Source organism: Corythoichthys intestinalis, chromosome 2, assembly GCF_030265065.1.
Source record: "Corythoichthys intestinalis isolate RoL2023-P3 chromosome 2, ASM3026506v1, whole genome shotgun sequence".
NCBI lineage: Eukaryota > Metazoa > Chordata > Actinopteri > Syngnathiformes > Syngnathidae > Corythoichthys > Corythoichthys intestinalis.
In genome coordinates this window covers 4,407,592-4,429,508 of record NC_080396.1, presented here as the reverse complement: position 1 = coordinate 4,429,508, position 21,917 = coordinate 4,407,592, and the positions used below count along the sequence as shown (strand labels likewise).

The window sequence follows — 21,917 nt, the reverse complement described above, 5'->3', positions numbered from 1 at the left end:
CAATATCGTTGAAAAAAATCCACACAAGAACCAGAATCACTGAAAAATGCTTCCTCCTCCATTGGGATCAATGCTAAATCCGCTGAAATGGCTCATTTTCCGACGTCATCACCAAGATGGAGGCGCCAGAGCGCTGTAATGACAGGAGGAGCTAAACGGCAGATTTAAAGACGCATTTCTCGTCATCTGCGCTTTGCCAAATAATTGTTTAGTGGTATGAAAAAGTATCTAAACCTTTTAGAATTCCTCACATTTCTGCATAAGATGATCTGACCTTTGTCAAAATCACACAGATGAAAAAAACAGTGTCTGCTTTAACTCAAACCACTCAAACATTTATCGGTTTTCATATTTTAATGAGGATAATATGCAAACAATGACAGAAGGGGGAAAACAAGTAAGTGAACCCTGTTCCTGAGGAGACTCAAAGAGCAATTGAAACCAATTTTTTATCAAACAATTTTAGTCAGGTGTGTGCCCAATCACTGAAATGGCTCATTCTCTGACGTCATCACCAAGATGGAGGCGCCAGAGCGCTATAATGACAGGAGGAGCTAAACAGCAGATTTAAAGATGCATTTCTCGTCATCTGAGCTTTGCCAAAGAATCGTTTAGTGGTATTAAAAAGTACCTGAACCTTTTAGAATTCCTCACATTTCTGCACAAGATGATCTGACCTTTGTCAAAATCACACAGATGAAAAAACAGTGTCTGCTTGAACTCAAACCACTCAAACATTTATCGGTTTTCATATTTTAATGAGGATAATATGCAAACAATGACAGAAGGGGGAAAACAAGTAAGTGAACCCTGTTCCTGAGGAGGCTTAAAGAGCAATTGAAACCAATTTTTTATCAAACAATTTTAGTCAGATGTGTGCCCAATCACTGATGAGTGGTTTAAAGCTGCCCTGCCCACTATAAAACACACACCTGTTAGGAATTGTCTTGGTGAGAAGCATTGTCTGATGTGCATCAAAAGAGCTGTTCTGCGATCAAGGATTGTTGATTTGTATAAAGCTGGGAAAGGATACAAAACCATCTCTAAAAGTCTGGATGTTCATCAATCGACAGTCAGACAAGTAGTCAACAAATGGAGAGAGTTTGGAACTGTTGCTTCTCTCCCAAGGAGTTGCTGTCCACCAAAGATAAAGCCAAGAGTTCAGCGCATAATACTCAGAGAGGCAAAAAAGAACCCTTGAGTGTCTGCTAAAGACTTACAGAAATCACTGGCACAGTCCAATATCTCTGTGCACACGTCAACTATATGTAAAACTATGGCCAAGAATGGTGTTCATGGAAGGACCCCATGGAGGAAGCCACTGCTGTCTAAAAAAAACATTGTTGCTTGTTTGATATTCGCAAAAAGGCACTTGGACACGCCACAGAAGTTTTGGCAAAACATTTTACGGACTGATGAAACCAAAGTTGAATTGTTTAGGAGTAACACACAATGTCATGTGTTGAGGAAAAATGGAACAGCTCACCAACATCAACACCTCATCCCCACCGTGAAGCATGGTGGAAGCATCATGATTTGGGGCTGTTTTGTTAGCTCAGGGCCTGGACAAGTTGCATTAATGGAAGAATGAATTGAAAATGTTATCAGGACGTTTTACAGGAAAACCTAAGGCCGTCTGTCAGATAGTTGAAGCTAAAAATAGGATGGATGCAACAAGACAATGATCCAAAACACAGAAGTAAATCAACTTCAGAATGGTTTCAGAAGAATATAATGCACGTTCTGGAGTGACCAAGTCAAAGTCCAAACTTAAACGCTGTGGCATGATCTAAAGACAACGATTCATGCCAGACATCCCAGGAATCTGACCAAACTGAAATGGGCCAAGATTAGTCCTGATCAATGTGCCAGACTAATCTGCAGCTACAGGAAGTGTTTGCTTGAAGTTATTGCTAGCAAAGGGGCCTGGGGGGGGGGGGGGGGGGGGGGCTCAAAATATTAAAAGTGATGGTTCACTTATTTTTCCCCCTTCTGTCATTCTTTGCATGCTATCATTGAAATATGAGAACCTATAAATGTTTGGGTGGTTTTAGTTAACATAGACACTGTTTTTTCATCGGTGTGATTTTGACAAAGATCAGATGACATTTGATGGTGATTTTATGCAGAATTCTGTCAGACAATGTGGTGGCAGCCTTACAACAAAGCTTTTTTTGTTGAAAATTCTTGTGAATAAATGCTGAAATCCCTAAATTCTTTATAGATATGGACGTAAAGCCGTCTAGATTCTTGGTTAAAAGCAAAAACAAAACAAAAAAAAACATGCAGTTAGCATTTATTTTACGTAAATATGTTGAAGAATGATGCTAGTCTGTCAGACAATGTGGCGGCAGCCTTACAACAGAGAGCTTTTTACGTTGAAAATTCTTGTGGAAAAACAAAAAATATATATAATAATTACTTTGAATCCTCAAAGAAATCACTCCTGAGACAGTCCTTCCTGTTTGTATGCGGGACAGCTTTTGTACTTTTTCCACCTAAATCCAGCGTTGGGTCACTGCATGTGTCGCTGCGACCGACTGCGAATAACTGAAGCGGATTGTTGGATGGCCCCCTACTTGAAGGCGTGGCGCAGTGAAGGTCGAATCCGACCCGTCAAAATCATTATGAAGTCTACGGCTCATACACTACCGTTCAAAAGGTTCAAAAGTTCGGGGCCAAAGCGACCCCAAACTTTTGAACGGTAGTGTAGCTGTCCTCAAAAATCGATTATCAAATTCTTTGGCAACTAATGGGCAAATAAGTATTTAGTCAACCACTAATTGTGCAAGTTCTCCCGCTTGTAAATATTAGAGAGGCCTGTAATTGTCAACATGGGTAAACCTCAATCATGAGAGACAGAATGTGGAGGAAAAAAACAGAAAAGAATTTATTTCCAAATTATGGTGGAAAATAAGTATTTGGTCAATACCAAAAGCTCATCTCAATACTTTGTCATGTACCCTTTGTTGGCAATAACGGAGGCCAAACATTTTCTGTAACTCTTTTTCACACACTGTTGCTGGTATTTTGGCCCATTCCTCCATGCAGATCTCCTCTAGAGAAGTGATGTTTTGGGGCTGTCGTTGGGCAACACGGACTTTCAACTCTCTCCACAGATTTTCTATGGGGTTGAGAGTGTGTTTGGGATCATTGTCATGCTGAAAGACCCAGCCACGTCTCATCTTCATCCATACATGGCCCCATTCATTCTTTCCTTCACACAGATCAGTCGTCCTGGTCCCTTTGAAGAAAAACAGCCCCAAAGCATGATGTTTCCATCCCCATGCTTCACAGTGGGTATGGTGTTCTTCGGATGCAATTCAGTAGTCTTTCTCCTCCAAACACGAGAACCTGTGTTTCTACCAAAAAGTTCTATTTTGGTTTCATCTGACCATAACACATTCTCCCAGTCCTCTTCTGGATCATCCAAATGCTCTCTAGCGAACCGTTGACGGGCACTTTCTTCAGCAGGGGGACACGTCTGGCAGTGCAGGATTTGAGTCCATGGCGGCGCATTGTGTTACTGATAGTAGCCTTTGTTACTGTGGTCCCAGCTCTCTGTAGGTCATTCACTAGGTCCCCCTGTCCGTTCTTGTTATTATTTTGACGCCACGGGGTGAGATCTTGAATGGAGCCCCAGATCGAGAGAGATTATCATTCGTCTTGTATGTCTTCTATTTTCTAATAATTGCTCCCACAGTTGATTTCTTTACACCAAACGTTTTACCTATTGCAGATTCAGTCTTCCCAGCCTGGTGCAGGGCTACAATTTTCTCTCTGGTGTCCTTCGACAGCTCTTTGGTCTTGCCCATAGTGGAGTTTCAAGTGTGACTGACTGAGATTGTGGACAGGTGTCTTTTATACCGATAATGAGTTAAAACAGGTGCCATTAATACAGGTAACGAGCGGAGCCTCGTTAGAAGAAGTTAGACCTCTTTGACAGCCAGAAATTTTGCTTGTTTGTTGGTGACCAAATACTTATTTTCCACTATAATTTGGAAATAAATTCTTTAAAAATCAAACAATGTGATTTTCTGTTTTATTTTCCACATTCTGTCTCTCATGGTTGAGGTTTACCCATGTTGACAATTACAGGCCTCTCTAATCTTTTCAAGTAGGATACTTGCACAATTGGTGGTTGACTAAATACTTATTTGCCCCACTGTATATATATTGTAATAATATGTAATAATATGTTATATTAGTACATTATAATAATGACAGTTCATATACAATAAATGGGGTTTTGTGTCTTTCAAGCACCGTAAAAGAAACAACTATTTGACATGGAGCACGGTTCAGGAGATGAATGAATGAACGACTATGGTCATTTGATAGGTTATAGTGCAGTATAATAATTTCTGTGGTTTTATGTAGATGAAACCATATACCATTGTTTCAAAAAAATCCGACATTGTAAGCAGTTACTCATGACTTCAGTATTCTTTTCAACAAATACATTTTCACATGTACTTGACTGAGTTTTGGAGATGACTACTTTTACTTGAGTTATATTTTGAAGTAAAAAATTCAAATTTAAAGTCACGCTATTCTTACTTGGGTCAAATTTTTGGCTACTCTACCCGCCTCTGAAGCTGAGACGTGTTTTGTCTCGCGCTCAGACGGGTTGTCTGTTGGGCTTCTGAGCTCATTAAAGGGATTAAAGTGGTGGGGAGACACACACACACACACACACACACTGGATAAAGTGGACAGTGTTATTTTATCCCGATTCCTCTGATGTACACCACTTAATCGTGCATGTTGACATGTGAAGCGTGTGTTTGTCATGCAGGAAACATTCTCAGTCAGTTTTTTGCTCTCGGGCTGCTGTTTGATTGCCTCCTATTTTGTTTTCCTGCTGTTTTCTTTCAAGGTTTCGAGAGAGCAGCCGGGCAGGGGAACCAAAAATACAGCCGGAATGGAGGAGCTATTTGGGGGTACGTACGCTCTCTTGTGCTTAAATTAAATATCAATAGCCTAATAGCGTGATTGTCGTTTTTGTAATATTTTGGGGGAAAATGGAGAAACACTTTTCAGTTTTTGCGCAAAGCCATATTTTTAATGACTAAGAGTAACATTATGCAGAAATCTAAAGTTGGCAAAAAAAAAACAAATGTCGCTATTAGGCTAACGATCTAAAAATTAGGAAAAAAATCATAAATTCTAGGCACACAAAAGTTCCGGTGCCACCAAAATTTCATGGAAACATCTCTGTCAGACAGTTTGAAACAAAAAAAGAAAAACTTTACCACTGATCTGTTGTCTTTTTTTTTTGCACCAGATGGAAGTCTCGAAGAATCGACGCCTCTCCGGGACAGGATGGCCCTCTACCAGGCGGCTGTCTCCAAACAGGATGCCACTTCAGTCAGTGTGAGCTCTGTACTGTATATTCCCAAAAGGCCGTTAAAACCAGGGCTGTCCAAATTTTTTTTCTGAAATCAAAGGAGGCATGTATTTTCTTACTCATTGGCTACAATGACAGCACTAGATGACCAATCCATTTGGTCAGTCGCTCAATCACTCAATGCTAGATTTCTCAGCTGAAATGGATTTGATGTTTTTGATCACCAATGGCAGTGAGTAAAGTTAAAAATTACTAGTTAAAAATAATCCAGAGGTATAAGGATTATTTTGGAAAATGAGCAGAAAGTGACCTGTAAATGTCCAAGAATCAACAGGAAAAAAAAAAAATCCCCAAATGTCGAAAACCACGAAAAACAGAGACAGAGAGAGACGGAGAGAGATTACAGCACCTTGCGCACACGTTTGTTTGTTGTGAAACATCCACAGAGGCAACACCTGAATATAACACCTTTTGTAATGTTTATTGTGCATTTTCAACTGTGGTCAAATACAGTGGTGTGAAGAAGTATCTGAACCTTGTGGAATTTCTCACATTTCTGCATAAAATCACTATTAAATGTGAGCTGATCCTTGTCAAAATCACACAGATGAAAAGACAGTGTCTGCTTTAACTCAAACCACCCAAACATTTATAGATTTTCATATTTTAATGATAAGGGAACCCTCTGCTAAGGACACTAAAAGAGCAATTCAAATCAATTTGTGTGCCCAATCACTGATGAGTGATTTAAAGCTGCCCTGCCCATAAGGGGGGGGCAGGGGGGCCATGCCCCCCCTGGTGGCCGAAAAGTGTCACTGCATGAAATTGACTTTCACATAAGTTGTAAAGCAATAAAACTGCAACAAAATAAAATGAAATTAACAAAAATATATATTTTATAATGGGTCAAAATTATTTTTTTTCGAACAGATTATGTGACTAGCACCTTAGACGGTCATTTGCTTTACATATAATTTTCAAAACAATTTTTTTTTATTTTTCAAATGATTTTTTTTTTATTTTTTGATTTGAAAATATTTTTGTGTTCTAATGCAAATTTTTCAATCTCAAATATTTTTTTTCACACTCAAAAACGTTTGAAATGTTTCATTTTCTGATTGAAGTGATGTTTTTTTTTTTTTAAATATATACATTTTTTAAGCAACTTTTTTTTTGATTGAATAATAAAGACAAAAACGTCCTAGCCAACGTCCTAGCCAAACACAAATCAACATTACTTCAATCAAAAAAAAAAACTTACTCCAATAAAAAGAATAATAATAATAATCAAAGAAAAATAGCTTTGACATGCATTTTTTTGAGTTTCAAATTTATTTTTGCATTCAAACACATTTTTTTTATCGAAGTGACTTTTTTTGATTGAATATATATATTTTGATTGAAGCAACTTTGTTTTTAATTGAATAATAAAGACACAAATCTACCCCCATGTGGCTCCGCCCAGGGGATACCATTTTTGACTGGGGTAACTACATTGGCACGACACCGGCGGGTGTACCATATTCAATGGATGACGATCTTGGCGGAAAGTATTGCCTAAGCAGCCTGGTTTCGAATTCCCCTCAATAATGATGGGAAACAAAAAACGCTCATTGTCAACTTATTATTATAAATATTCTTGTAAGTTAATTTTATTGCTGACACTGCGTTTCGGGGTCATCAACATGTTGTGCCTGCCTTACCCAAAATTCAAACACTGCCTATGCTGCCCACTATAAAACACACACCTGGTAAGAATTGTCTTGATGTGCATCATGGCTCGATCAAAAGAGATGTCTGATGGATACAAAAATCAATCGACAGTCAGAGAAGTTGTCTACAAATGGAGAGTTTGGCACTTTTGCTTCTCTCCCAAGGAGTGGCTGTCCACCAAAGATGATGCCGAAAGTTCAGCGCAGAATACTCAAGAGAGGTAAAAAAAGAACCCTAGAGTGCCTGCTAAAGACTTACAGAAATCACTGGAATAGTCCAATATCGCTGTGCACACACATCAACTATATGTAAAACTATGGCCAAGAATGGTGTTCATGGGATGACTCCACGGACGAAGCCACTGCTGTCCCCCCAAAAAAGACATTGTTACTTGTTTAATGTTAGCAAAAAGGTACTTGGACACTCCACAGAAGTTTTGGCAAAATATTTTGTGGACTGATGAAACCAAAGTTGAATTGTTTGGGAGTAACACACAACATCATGTGTGGAGGAAAAATGGAACAGCTCACCAACATCAACATCTCATACCCACTGTGAAGCATGGTGGAGGGGGCATCATGATTTGGGGCTGTTTTGCTTCCTCAGGGCCTGGACAACTTGCAATCGTAATGGAAGAATGAATTCAAAAGTTTATCAGGATGTTTTGCAGGAAAACCTGAGCCGTCTGATAGACAGTTGAAGCTAATAAGAGGATGGATGCTGCAATAAGACAATGATCCAAAACAAAGAAGTAAATCAACTTCAGAATGTTTTCAGAAGAACAAAATACACAGTGGCCAAGTCAAAGTCCAGACCTGAACCCCATTGAGATGTTGTGGCATGACTGAAGACAGTGATTCATTCAACAGTTTTATAGAGAAAAATGGGCCAAGATTAGTCCTGATCGATGTGCCAGACTGATCTGCAGCTACAGTGTCTGGTTGAAGTTATTGCTACCAAAGAGGCGGCCACAAAATATTAAATGTGATGGTTCACTGACTTATTTCCCCCCCTTCTGTCATTGTTTGCATACTATCCTCATTAAAATATAAAAAAAACTATAAATGTTTGGGTGGTTTTAGTTAAAGCAGACAGTTTTTTCATCTGTAAGATTTTAACAAAGATCAGATCACATTTGATGATGATTTTATACAAAAAATGTGAGAAATTCCGAAAGGTTCAGATACTTTTTCATACCACTGTACTTGGAGTGAGTTAATGTGATCGTTTTTGATGATGTGCAGACGCTAACGGATACATGCTAATCGTTTATGTAGTTATAAACGCAAATTAAAGCAGTTATTGAAGATGAAACTGATTTTATTTTTTATTTTAGTTTCATTTTTCAATAAAGTCAGCAAACTACATGGACGTCTGACGTCGTCATTTCGGAGCTTAGCTCGCTGTCTAGCTCGGTCTTAGCTCCAATGTCTTGGCGAGGACAGTACAATGACATATAATACATGTTTTTGGATAGTAATTTTGAGATTTTAGGGGGGTTTTAGGGGTACTTAGGCTGGAAATTCGGGTTACGTCGCCAGCGTAGGAACGGAACTCGTTCGTAACATGGGGACTACCTGTACTGAACTTCCATACATTATTTAACATGTTGTCAGGTTTTGACCACTCAGCCAATGTAGAGGCAATTTTTAAGCGACTTACTCCATCTAGTGTTGCAGCTGATAAATGCAACAGAATGTAAGCTGTACTCAAGCTTCTTGTGCAGCCAATATTCAATAATTCAATAATAATTCAATAACAATTTCCATAAATTTGGACAGCCCTGCATTTAACGGTTATTCCATGCAAAATAAGTGCTCTAATGTTAGTCATTTATCTCTCTCAGACGGATCTGCAAGAAACATTTGACAGCAAACAAAAGGAGAACGTGCCACCCTTCTCATTGGACACTGTGAGATAAGCCTTACCTGTGTTGGAGTGACTTGAGGAACATATGACACGTTATTTTACTCTCGTTACAGAGTGCAGAGACTGAGCCACCAATCAGCAGGAGAAGTTTTACGGTCGAGAACAACGGTAATTGTGTATATTTTGAAGTAACGTTACTCTTGAGTGAAATCTTTGGCTACTCTACACTCCTCTGGATTAAGGGTGTAATGGTACATGTATTTGTATTGAACTGTTTCGGTACGTGGTGCTCGATTCGGAACGGAGGCATACCGAACGAGTTTCTGACGTACCGTATTTTTCGGACTATAAGTTGCACCTGAGTATAAGTCGCACCAGCCATAAAATGCCCAACGAAGAGGAAAAAAAACATGTATAAGTCGCACCGGAGTATAGGTCGCATTTTTGGCGGAAATTTACTTTCGACGTGTGAAAGTTTTAAAACTGTTTCCTCATTTAAAGATAGATTCAAGTCAAGATTTTGCCAATTTAGGGGTATTTTAGATAAAAAGTAATTAGGTTCTCTACACCAGAGCCTTCTAGAGAAGTCTACTGCTTTAAGATGGCGCCTGTTTACTAGCGCGGGAAAGTCTGTCATTTCACATCTAGTCTAGAAATATGTGATAGCTATGTGATATCGACCATAGCCGTATGTTGCCGTATGTTTGTAGCAACTAGCAACTGGGTGCTGTTTGTAGCGGCTGACGGCCGCAGTCAGGTATTATTGTTTTTTTTTTTTTAACCTAGCGGCATCAGCTGCACATGATATTTACTCTCGGTCCGTTCCTCATTGCGTCCCGAAGACCGTGCTGACTGCGTTTTATTTCCGCTTTACCTGGTATAATTCAATAATCGGAATTTGGATGTTTGTGAATCATTCTCGAATCTTCCACGGCCGAATCGCGAATAATCTAATCGGAAATTTTGCACGCCTCTAATCTCTATCTCTCTCTATCTCTCTCTCTCTCTCTATCGCCCACTCGGTCAGAAACACTGTGTAGCTGTCAGTCTTCTTCTGGCGTGTTAGTGCTTTTCTTCGCGTAAACAAATGCGAGTGCGCCCCACGTGGGCGTGAAAGCGCCACAATCTAAAAGCATGCATTTCAATATAAAACCGTCAATAATACAACTGAACACACATTGCCAAAGGCAGAACGCGAACGTGGCCATAGCTATTAAGAGTTATTCAGATAACTATAGCATAAAGAACACGCTAACAAGTTTACCAAACCATCAGTGTCACTCCAAAACACCAAAATACCATGTGAAATGATATCATAATGTGTTAATAATTTCACACATAAGTCGCTCCTGAGTATAAGTCGCACCCCCAGCCAAACTATGACTTATAGTCCGAAAAATATGGTAATGTAACCCTTACTTTTTGAGGCTGTGAGTCGATCGGGTTACAGTTTCTTTGTGTAGATTATATTTACTCCATCTTCTCTACTATAATGAGGACCAACACGGTAGGGCAGTATAACCCAGAAACGTCAACGGTGCGACAATGTGGCCGCCGCGAGAACGCAGTGAAACGCGGGCGTTAAAGTCTATCAGCCAATGCACACCAGTCGCAGTGCGGCCGCGTGTTAGACGCGTCCCAGAAGCGGCTCAACACGACCCACGCGAAAAGAATGGCAGAGTTTATTATTTGACGTGAGACAAGACCCTTCCTGCCTCAATACTACTAGCTAGGATCGGACAGACTGGAAGTCACTCGTGTAAAAATACGGTGGATCCGGTCGATTTTCAAACTAATATGCAATCGTAACCCACTTTTTGAGTCCATCAGATCTCTTGAGTGGTAGATTGGGGCACAGTTTTCTTGTCTTTGTTGATTTACTGCTGTCTTCTCTGCTATAATCATAACCAACACGGCCCCGTGTTCAATACAAAACCCTCCTACCACAACAAAACAAGTAGGAACTAATATAGGAACTAAAGTTATACAACATAAAATATACGATATAAATGAATACTACATCACATCTGTAAAATATAAACACATAATAAAATAAATATTAGCCCATTTAAATAAAATAAATTGAAATCAGCTAAAACACCTGTAATTAAATAATAAGAATAATACACAGGTCCTGCTTACACAATTAAATTTATTCATTTCTGTGTGGCGCTTTAACTTGAGAAAATCCACCAATAAAGCTTTTGAAAACCGTTCAAAAGAAAAAAAAAAGATTCATTGAGGCATTTAATTTGCAAAATACATGTTAAAATCTTTGTCATTGGGATTGCTTTTCTCTTTAGCACAGGACTTTTTTAACCAATACGCGGGGTCTGAAAGGCAAATTGTTGTTGGATTATCTTCAAATACCCGCGACTTTTTGAGCAGAATTCTAGCTTTGTATAGGCTAATGTTCCTATTGTTGAAAGGTGTGTAATAAACAACTAGCACATTTATATTTAGCGTTTTGTTTTCTTACTGTACCGAAAATGAACCGAACCGTGGCCTCAAAACCAAGGTACGTACCGAACCGAGTTTTTTGTGTACCGTTACACCCCTACTCTGGATATAATCAGCTATTTGATAATGCATGCGAGGAAATATTGTCATTTTGAGGCACTAGGAGCGAAATCTTGTTTCCTGGAATTTGCAACACTTTACATTCTGTGGCATATATTGGATAAAGGACATTGGTGGGGGAAAAAAAGGTATCAAGAAGCGCCGCAATAAAATGGCCTAAGTGTAAGCTTTCTCACACAGGTGCTGACAATGCTACAAACTGCTCTCCAGCGAAAACTCCAAGGGTGAGTGTAACGTAAAAGATTTGTTGTGATACTATGTAACGTTACATAACATGAGGAAGTGGTAATGTTATGTAACTTAAAGGGATCCACTGATAGAAAGACTTGTAGTTCTTAAAAGATAAATATTAGTACAAGTTATTATCATTTGATTTTGAAACCCCTCTTGATGTTTTCGTTTTTATACAGTTTGTAAAATTATTTTAACTAGTAGTTTAACTACATTTCCTCACGCCATTAGACGCCACTTTGTTTTCTTATTGTTGCCACAATAAATTGTAGAAAGCCATAGGCGACTGTGATATAGTGGATATTATTTAGTTGTAATACGGGAGTTCACCAGTAGAGTGTACGCATGTCATTTAGATGTGTTATTGTTTGTGCCTTACTCCTTCACTAAGAGAGAAAAGTTGTTGTTCAGAGTCACTTGGCAAGACGTTGAGTAAAGTTGTAAAAGCCAATAAAGGTGTCGTGTGGGTCACTCAGTCAAGATATAACAACGACTCATCTCCTTCTTTCCCCCCAACGTTTTTATATTATTATTTTATATGCACGAGAGCTGCCGGATCTGCCAAAATGAACATGGAAGTCTGATTATTATTTTTTTTAGCAATGTCGTCAGATAGACAAAAACATAAAATTATGTGCAAATGCCTGCATCTTCAAATCATGAAAATAATAACAGCCTATATCTTGCCAATGTTGTAATCTCGATGGGTCTTGTATCCATTCCATGTCAGGAAGTCTAGGCACATTGTTTGCATCCTGATTAGTTTATTTAATATTATTATTATTATATTTATTTTATTATTATTTAGTTTATTTAGTTTATTTATTATTAGCCAGACGCTAATAACATAAAATTCCAATCTCCTCTTCTTCCTCCAACTCTTCAAAAACTTGGATCTCCTCCCTTGCGCTTGATCTATCGCTTATATCGCTGTTTGAATCATTGTTTGAAGGGCTTTGTATGGCGGCCGTATGTATGGAGCGGTGCCATCGCGTTCCCGGTGTGACGTATCACTTCCGGGTTCGTCCCCTTTCAGGCTCGAACTTCGGAAACGTGATTATTTTGTCAAATATACAACATATAAATTATATTTTCATGCTTTATTTGTTGGACAATGTTTAATTACTTTACTTGTGCCCCTATTTGGCATGTGAAGAAATTACTTCACATTACTGCTTTAACTACCTTACATAGTTAGAGTGACTGTGAAATACGGCAGCGTGGCCCTGCGACGTCAACATCAGTAGCGAGCTACTAGTTAATTTTTTTCTTTCAAATTTTACCAAATTTATTAAAATGAAAACATTAAGAGGGGTTTTAACATCAAATTATTATTACTCGTACTAACATTTATCTCTTAAGAACTACATGTCTTTTTATCCGTGGTTCCCTTTAAGACTAGAAAACGCAATCAAACTGATGTTAGCTTTCAGTGGCATGAGAAGTGGGGTGCTGCAGCACCCCCTGGTGTTGGGGATAAAAAAGTGCAGTGATCCCTCGCTACTTCGCACTTCAAACTTCGCGCCCTCAGTCCATCGCGGATTATTTTTCAATGAAAAAAAAATACAGATGAGCTGTCCTGAGCCGATTACGTAGTCCTCTCTCCCACCTTCCCTCTCCCTGCTCTTTGTTCGTCAGGCCGTGCTCGAGTCATCAGCCTCATATTTGTTGTCTCTGTCGCCCTTTTCTTGTTATGAATCCTCCTCTAGATACGTCTCAAACATATACAGTATGTCACAAATTTCCTCTGGAGTGAAAATATCGTTGAAAAAAATTCACACTTGAACCAGAATCACTGAAAAACGCTTCCTCCTTCAGTGGGCTCAGTGCTAAATCCGCTGAAATGGCTCATTCTGTGACGTCTTCATCAAGATGGAGGCGCCAGAGCACTATAATAACAGGAGGAGCTAAACGGCAGATTTCAAGATGCATTTCTCGTCATCTGCGCTTTGCCAAATAATTGTTCAGTGGTGTGAAAAAGTATCTGAACCTTTTAGAATTCCTCACATTTCTGCATAAAATGATCTGACCTTTGTCAAAATCACACAGATGAAAAAAACAGTTTCTGCTTTAACTCAAACCACCCAAACATTTATCGGTTTTCATATTTTAATGAGGATGGTATGCCAATAATGACAGAAGGAGGGGAAAATGAGTAAGTGAACCCTCTTCCTAAGGAGACTTAAAGACCAATTGAAACCAATTTTTACCAACAATTTAAGTCAGGTGTGTGCCCAATCACTGACTGCTATAAAACACACATCTGGTAAGAAATTACTTGATGAGAAGCATTGCCTGATGTGCATCAAGGCTCGGTCAAAAGAGCTGTCTGAAGATTTGTGATCAAAGATTGTTTATTTGTATAAAGCTAAGAAAGGATACAAAGCCATCTCTAAAAGTCTGGATGCTCATCAATCGACAGTCAGAGAAGTTGTTTACAAATGGAGAGAGTTTGGCACTGTTGCTTCTCTTTCAACTAGTGGCCATCCTCCAAAAATGACGCCAAGCGTTCAGCGCAGAATACTCAGAGAGGTAAAAAAAAGAATCCTGGAGTGCCTGCTTAAACACTTACAGAAATCACTGGCACAGTCCAATATCTCTGTGCACAAATCAACTATATGCAAAACTATGGCCAAGAATGGTGTTCATGGGAGGACTACACGGATGAAGCCACTGCTGTCTAAAAAAAACATTGTTTCTCGTTTAATGTTCGGAAAAAGGCATTTGGACACTCCACGGAAGTTTTGGCAAAATATTTTGTGGACTGATGAAACCGAAGTTGAATTGTTTGGGAGTAACACACAATATCATGTCTGGAGGAAAAATGGAACAGCTCACTAATATCAACACAACATCCCTACCGTGAAGCATGGTGGAGGGAGCATCATGATTTGGGGCTGTTTTGCTGCCTCAGGGCCTGGACAACTTGCAATCATTAATGGAAGAATGAATTAAAAAGTTTATGCAGGTAAACCTGAGGCCGTCTGTCAGGCAGTTGAAGCTAAAAAGAGGATGGATGCTGCAACAAAACAATGATCCAAAACACAGAAGTAAATCAAGTTCAGAATGGTTTCAGAAGAACAAAATACACGTTCTGGAGTGGTCAAATCAAAGTCCAGTCTTGAACCCCATTGAGATGCTATGGCATGACCTAAAGACAGCGATTCACGCCAGACATCCCAGGAATGTAACTGAACTACAGCTGTTTTGTAGAGAAGAATTGGCCAAGATTAGTCCTGATCGATGTACCAGACTGATCTGCAGTTACAGGAAGCGTCTGGTTGAAGTTATTGCTGCCAAAGGGGAGGGGGGCACAAAATATTAAATGTGATCGTGCACTTAAGTATTTTTCTCCCTTTTGTCATTGTTTGCATACTATCCTCATTAAAATATGAAAACCTATAAATGTTTGGGTGGTTGTAGTTAAAGCAGACACTGTTTTTGCATCTGTGTGATTTTCACAAAGCTCAGATCACATTTGATGGTGATTTCATGCAGAAATGTGAGAAATTACAAAAGGTTCAGATACCTTTGCATACCATTGTATATATAGTTGAATCGTCTAAAAATATGATTTTAATTGTAATATTTATCATTTAGTTTTATTTATTTATAATATTTATTAATATTTATTTATACTTTATTCTCGTAATACTGTGACTTTTTTTCTCGCAATATTACGACTTTAATCTCGTCATTTTAACTTTAATCTTTTAATACTACTTTTTTCTCAGAATACTACAACTTTTTTGTAATATTACGAACTTAATCTAGTAATTTTACAAAGTATTCTCATAAAATTTAAATTACTTTTTACTCCTAATATTGCGACTTTTCTCGTAGTATTACAACGTATGACTTTAATTCTTTAGCACTAATACACCATTGTACTTAAGCGCAAGACATGAGCTAAGAAAAGAAGCAAGTGACACGTGGTCTCATCTGTGATTTTATCTGTTTGTCCTACTTCTGAAGTTTGATTTTCGCAAATCCAACTCATTTCTCTCCGTGACTGTCTGTGTTGTTGCTCCTGTTTTACTTCTAAAGTGCACTTAGGAGAAGTCATTGAAAAACAACTGTTCAAATGACAAACTGAAATTGTTTTGACATGTTTGCTATGGCTTTCCCGAGCAGAGTTTCTGCCTGCCCATGCGGGAGCCATGCGTGTCCTGCCAGAAAACGGTTTATCCACTAGAGAGGCTGGTGGCCAATCAGCAAGTTTTCCACAGCGCTTGCTTCCGCTGCTGCCACTGCAACACCAAACTCAGGTAAGGAGGTGTGCTGCCCATTTTACCATGTGTGGTGATGCCATTGACACCAATGTACGTCCATGCTAATGACGGCTATGTATGTACAGTAAATGCCACTGACAGCCATGTATCTCGATACTATTGATGCCAATGTACTTGGACTCCATTGACGACCAATGTACATCCATGCTATTGACACTCATGTAAGTCCATGCCGTTTACAGCCATGTACATCCATGCTATTGACAGCCATGTACGTCCTTGCTAATAACGGCTAAAGATGCCATTGACAGCCATGTATCTCGATTCTATTGATGCCAATGTACTTGGATTCCATTGACAACCATGTACATCCATGCCATTGACGGCCATGTACGTCCTTGCCATTGACGGCCATATACATCCTTGCCATTGACGGCTATGTACGTCCATGCCATTGACAGCCAATGTACGTCCATGCCATTGACTTCAATGAACATTCTTGCCATTGACACCAATGTATGTCCATCCCATTGACGACTATGTATGTCCATGCCATTGACACCAATGTACATCCATCCCATTGACGACTATGTATGTCTTGGCCATTGACACCAATGTACGTCCTTGCCATTGACACCAATGTACGTCCATGCCATTGATGGCCATGTACGTCCTTGCCATTGACTTCAATGAACGTCCTTGCCATTGACACCAATGTATGCCCTTCCCATTGACGACTATGTACGTCCATGATATTGACGGCCAAAGTACGCCCATGCCATTGGTGGCCATGTACGTCCCTGCCATTGACTTCAATGAATGTCCTTGTCATTGACGACTATGTACATCCATACCATTGACACCAATGTACGTCCATGCCAATGACGGCCATATATGTCAATTTCTATTGATGCAATGTACTTGGATTCCATTCATGCATATTTAAGTTGACACTACTGACGGCCATGTACATCAAAATATCAACCGGAAATGACCAGATATCAATAGGAAGTAGGGTTGTAACGGTACACAAAAATCTCGGTTCGGTGCATACCTCGGTTTTGAGGTCAAGGTTCGGTTCGTTTTCGGTACAGTGAGAAAACAAAATGCAAAATATAAATGTGCTAGTTGTTTATTACACACCTTTCAACAATAGGAACATTAGCCTATACAAAGCTCGAATTCTGCTCAAAAAGTAGTGGGTATTTAAAGATAATCCAACAACAATTTGCCTTTCAGACCCCGCGTATTGGTCAGCTTTCTTTCTTAAAGAAGCTAAAGAGAAAATCAATCCCAATGAGAAGATTTTAACATGTATTTTACAAATGAAATGCCTCAATGAATGATTTTTTTTTTTCTTATGAACGGTTTTCAAAAGCTTTATTGGTGGATTTTCTCAAGTTAAAGCGTCACACAGAAATGAATAAATTTAATTGTGTAAGCAGGATCTGTGTATTATTCTTATTATTTAATTACAGGTGTTTTAGCTCATTTCAATTTATTTTCTTTAAATGGGCTATTATTTATTTTATTATGTGTTTATATTTTACAAATGTGATGTAGTATTCATTTATATTGTATATTTTATGTTGTATAACTTTAGTTCCTATATTAGTTCCTACTTGTTTTGTTGTGGTAGGAGGGTTTTGTATTGAACACGGGGCCGGGTTGGTTATTATTATAGCAGAAAAGACAGCAGTAGTGCCCCGATCCACCACTCAAGAGATCTGATAGACTCAAAAAGTGGGTTACGATTGCATATTAGTCTGAAAATCGACCGGATCCACCGTATTTTTACACGAGTGACTTCCGGTCTGCCTGATCCTAGCTACCGGTAGTAGTATTGACGCAGGAGGGTCGCGTCTCGCGTCAAATAACAAACTCTGCCGTTCTAATCGCGTGCGTCGTGTTGAGCCGCTTCGGGACGCGTCTAACACGCGGCCGCACTGCAACTGGTATGCATTGGCTGATTGACTTTAACGCCCGCGTTTTACTGCGTTCTCGCGGCGGCCACGTTGTCGCGCCGCTGATGTTTCTGGGTTATACTGTCGGACCTTCTTGGTCCTCATTATAGTAGAGAAGACGGACTAAATATAATCTACACAAAGAAACTGTAACCCGACTCACAGCCTCGAAAAGTAGGGGTTACATTACGTCAGAAACTCGTTTGGTACGCTTCCGTTCCGAACTGAGCATCACGTACCGAAACGGTTCAATACAAATACATGTACCGTTACACCCTTAATAGGAAGTGAACCTGAAATGTTCCCAAATCAACAGGAAGTGACCTGAAATAAGCAGGACGTGACCCCAGGTATGGATGGGAATCGAAATCCGATTCCAATTCGGAACGGGTTCCCTTTACGATCCCTTTAACGATTCCTAAAGACGCGTATTGCGTCGTGACGTGTCTTGTTGTCCAGACGCATCAAACTAGCATGGTGCCAAGAACCACTCGCTCCAAAGTTTGACTACACTTCACCAGGAAAGAGTGTGAAAATGAAAGGTTACGACGGGTAAGCACGAGCATTGCAACCATAAACATAACAATGACAGCACGTAGGTTCAAACGCTCGAAAGTGTGTCTTCACTTCACACGGAAAAATTACAACAAAGTGACGTGCAGTCATTGCAAGGTGGAGATAACTGCATCGGGAGGGAATACGACTGCGCTCGCCTCACAGAGAGGCTAAGGCTCAGTCCTGGCTATACAGCTAGCTAAACTCCCAAATGACGATGCAGAAGACGTTGGTATAATTTGCTGACTTTATTCAACCATCACTTGAAGAGTGAAACTAAGAATAGAAATGAAACAAATCAATTTCGTCCCCAATAACAAACAGGTTTGCATCAACGTAAATCAGCGATGATTAGCTGCTAATAACAGTAATAACAAATGGTTAGCATTCGTTCGCTAGCATTAGCACATCGTTCAAACCACTACACAACTGGATTTAAGTGTCCGATCGCGAGTGGAAACACAACAACAACAACACAAAAGATGATACATACAGGCGTTGCCTCTGTTGATATTAACATGAACAAAGAACGTAGGCTCGTAGAAGTGTTTCCCTCTCTCACTAACTCGCTCACTCGCTTAGATGCGGCATTTCTTCTTCGGGTGTAAGCGCGCTCTTCTTCGCGTGAGGAAGCGCAAGGGCGCCCCCACTTGAGCGTGTAAGCGCCACAAAAACTAAAAGGCATGCATTTCAATGTAATGGTAAATAATACACGTTAACCCAGCAGTCCCCAAACTGCGGCCCACGGCCCAAATACGGCCCGCCTCCACATTTGGTCCGGCCATTTTGAATGTTTTTTTTTCTCAATCGTGTTATTTATTTCCTGGCCTTTTCCTTGAAGAATTCAGAGAGGGTTATTTGGTTATTATCTATTTAATTAATAGTGTTTTTATTATTAAGTATTATTATTATTATTATATTATTATTTTTATTTTATTTACTTTCATTCCGTGAAGAATCCAGAAAGGGTTATTTGATTGTGGCGTTCTGAAAAAACAATAATTTTTTACATTTATGCACTTCTGCAATCGTCACACTTTTTCTGTTACAAACTGACCCCGGCCACTCATCAGAGAAGGGAAAAGTTATGTGGCCCTCACAGGAAAAAGTTTGGGGACCCCTCCTTTTACACATATTGCCAAAGGCAGAACAACAACCTATCTGCCAATATATACCAATATTTTTTATTTCTATTAGATAAATGTTTCAGTAAAATGTTACACATTCTTGTGTATTTGCCACTTATTGCCACAGTTAACATTGAGGCTTTGGGCCTCTTTTGATCTTGTTGTGAGTTTGTAAGGTTGTGACTTCTGATTAAACAAACTCGATGCCAATCAAAACGTTTGTTCTTCTCTTGCCCCAAATTAGAATCGATAAGAGAATCGATAAAGAATCGAATCGTTAGGCAATATCGATAATGGAATCGGAATCGTAAAAATCCTATCAATTCCCATCCCTAACCCCAGGCCTGCGAAAACAAAGCTACCATCTCATTGTTTTCTTCAGAAATTGCATTTTCTCGTGAGTTAATCTATTTTTTTGTTGTGTCTGCTTTTCCGTGTAGTTTGGCCAACTACGCCTCCCTGCACAACAACGTGTACTGCAAGCCGCATTTCTGCCAGCTCTTTAAGGCCAAGGGCAACTACGACGAGGGCTTCGGCCACCGGCCCCACAAGGAGCTATGGGAGAGTAAAGGAGAGTCTATCGAGACGGTGGAGATGTCGTCACAGTCGATGGCTTCTCAGGCAGGTTCTCACTACTCCAACCTGTCCAGTCCCAGCGTGGAGGATTCCCCCATCGCCAAAGTCAACGTCCTGACCGCAACCATGGAGGCTCTGGGTCAAGGATCCCCAGAGAAGAGCGACAAGCCGCTAGAAGCGCGGCGGCTCAAAATCTCCTGGCCGCCGCAACCGGAAAACGACGACGTCCACGTTGGCTACGCCGCGTCCGCCGACGGGGCCAGCATGCCCATCCGAGCCAAGTGGCCTCCGGAGGACTCCTCTCCGCCGCGCGAGCAAGCCAGAGGAGCTTCCTCCCTGGAGCGGAGCTTCTCCTTGAAGGAACTCTGCATATCCTTCACGTCGCCCGAGCGATCTTCAGCCGTCGACCCCGAGACGGAGTCCCAGCTGGCGTGGTCGAGAGGAAACAACGTCTTCGGAAAGAAAGGCGAAGACGGGTCGGAGAACGAAGACGAAGACGCGCCGGAGAACGACGGCGAAGACGTGAAGTTAGAAGACAGGCAACAGCATCAAGTGAATCCCACTCAGCAGAAGGATCAGACAGACGGAAAAGAAGAAGAAGAGTCAAAACCCGAGAAGACGGAGGCTAGCCGCTCGCCCCAGGATGTGGGCTTCTGGGACGGGGAGGACGCCGACGACAAGGCAGAGCTGGAGATCAGCGTCGAAGAAATGATCAAACAAAATCGCTACTTTGACGTAGAGGATGACGACGACGATGACGACGACGACGAGTGCGATTTTTAAAGTTGAGAGGATATTCGGTCGCAATTGTCGACCGAGCTTTTGCGCTGTGCCTCTTTTCTACATTCCCAGACATTTCTTTGCTTCTTCTTAGCTTTTTAAGTGTAATGTCATTCAAATGTATTCAATTTGGCAGATATTTTTACACGCAAATGACCAAGAGTCGGATGTATTTTACGCTATCTTTTGGAATTTGAACGTGCTTTGTCACTGTAGATGACTTCTTTGTTGGAAACTGCAATGACTGTTATGAAAATAAAACCAATTCTTCAATTTGGGTTTGTTTTTGTGAACACGTTTGCCAGTCATTATTAACCCTTTCATGCATAAATTAGGATTTTTTATTTTCCTAAATACTTTTAATATATTCATATAGGAAAAAACGGGGCCCAGGGACCAATTGTGGCCCTCAGGACGATATTTTTCGGCCCCTATTTGACATCCAATTGTAGTATTATTGTTAATGTATGTATGTATGTACAGTGATCCCTCGTTTTTCGTCCGCCTGCAAAAATCCGCAAAGTTGAGGCGGAGCTTATTTCCATTAAAAACATTTTTTTTTTGGTGTGTACAACACGGACCCCTCTACAGCGGGGCACTAGCGAGAGAGCAATTTTTTTTAGCACTTGCTGTATCTATTATAAAAAGTCAGAAATAGCGCTTTAAACTATATACAGGTAGTTCCAGGTTTACGAACGAGTTCCGTTCCTGCGCTGGCGATGTAACCCGGATTTCCACGTAAGTCGGAATGAACCCTTCAAATACCTCAAAACACCCTCTAAATGACAAAAAATCTATCCAAAAACATGTATTTTACGTCATTGTACTGTTCTTGCCAAGACGTTGGAGCTAATCAGTCCTAGCTAATCAGTGAGCTAAGCTCCGAAATGACAATGTCAGACGTCCGTGTAAAACTCCAAAGTATTATTCTTTTTTTTTA

General features: G+C 40.1%; 1 protein-coding gene and 1 long non-coding RNA gene across 4 annotated transcripts in view; one reads left to right on the top strand and one right to left on the bottom strand.

The window, feature by feature from the left end:
- LOC130912033 (uncharacterized) overlaps positions 1-19,056 on the bottom strand; it is a 42,625-nt gene extending 23,569 nt beyond the window's left edge. The window contains exons 1-2 of the long non-coding RNA XR_009062522.1: positions 18,988-19,056; positions 5,256-5,438 (exon numbers count right to left, since the gene is read on the bottom strand). This is a non-coding gene — a long non-coding RNA (uncharacterized LOC130912033). The remainder of the gene's footprint in view (positions 1-5,255; positions 5,439-18,987) is intronic.
- The window catches only part of LOC130912032 (LIM domain and actin-binding protein 1-like), a 56,797-nt gene extending 35,547 nt beyond the window's left edge, over positions 1-21,250 (top strand). For 2 of the 3 annotated variants that reach the window (XM_057829795.1, XM_057829797.1), the window contains 7 exons: positions 4,880-4,943; positions 5,288-5,376; positions 8,910-8,975; positions 9,046-9,100; positions 11,693-11,736; positions 15,878-16,011; positions 20,062-21,250. In XM_057829795.1, the coding sequence (XP_057685778.1) occupies positions 4,880-4,943; positions 5,288-5,376; positions 8,910-8,975; positions 9,046-9,100; positions 11,693-11,736; positions 15,878-16,011; positions 20,062-20,980 (1,371 nt within the window). In that variant the 3' untranslated portion in view covers positions 20,981-21,250. The remainder of the gene's footprint in view (positions 1-4,879; positions 4,944-5,287; positions 5,377-8,909; positions 8,976-9,045; positions 9,101-11,692; positions 11,737-15,877; positions 16,012-20,061) is intronic. The other variant, XM_057829796.1, reaches the window with a different exon arrangement.
- The last annotated feature ends 667 nt before the right edge of the window (positions 21,251-21,917 follow it).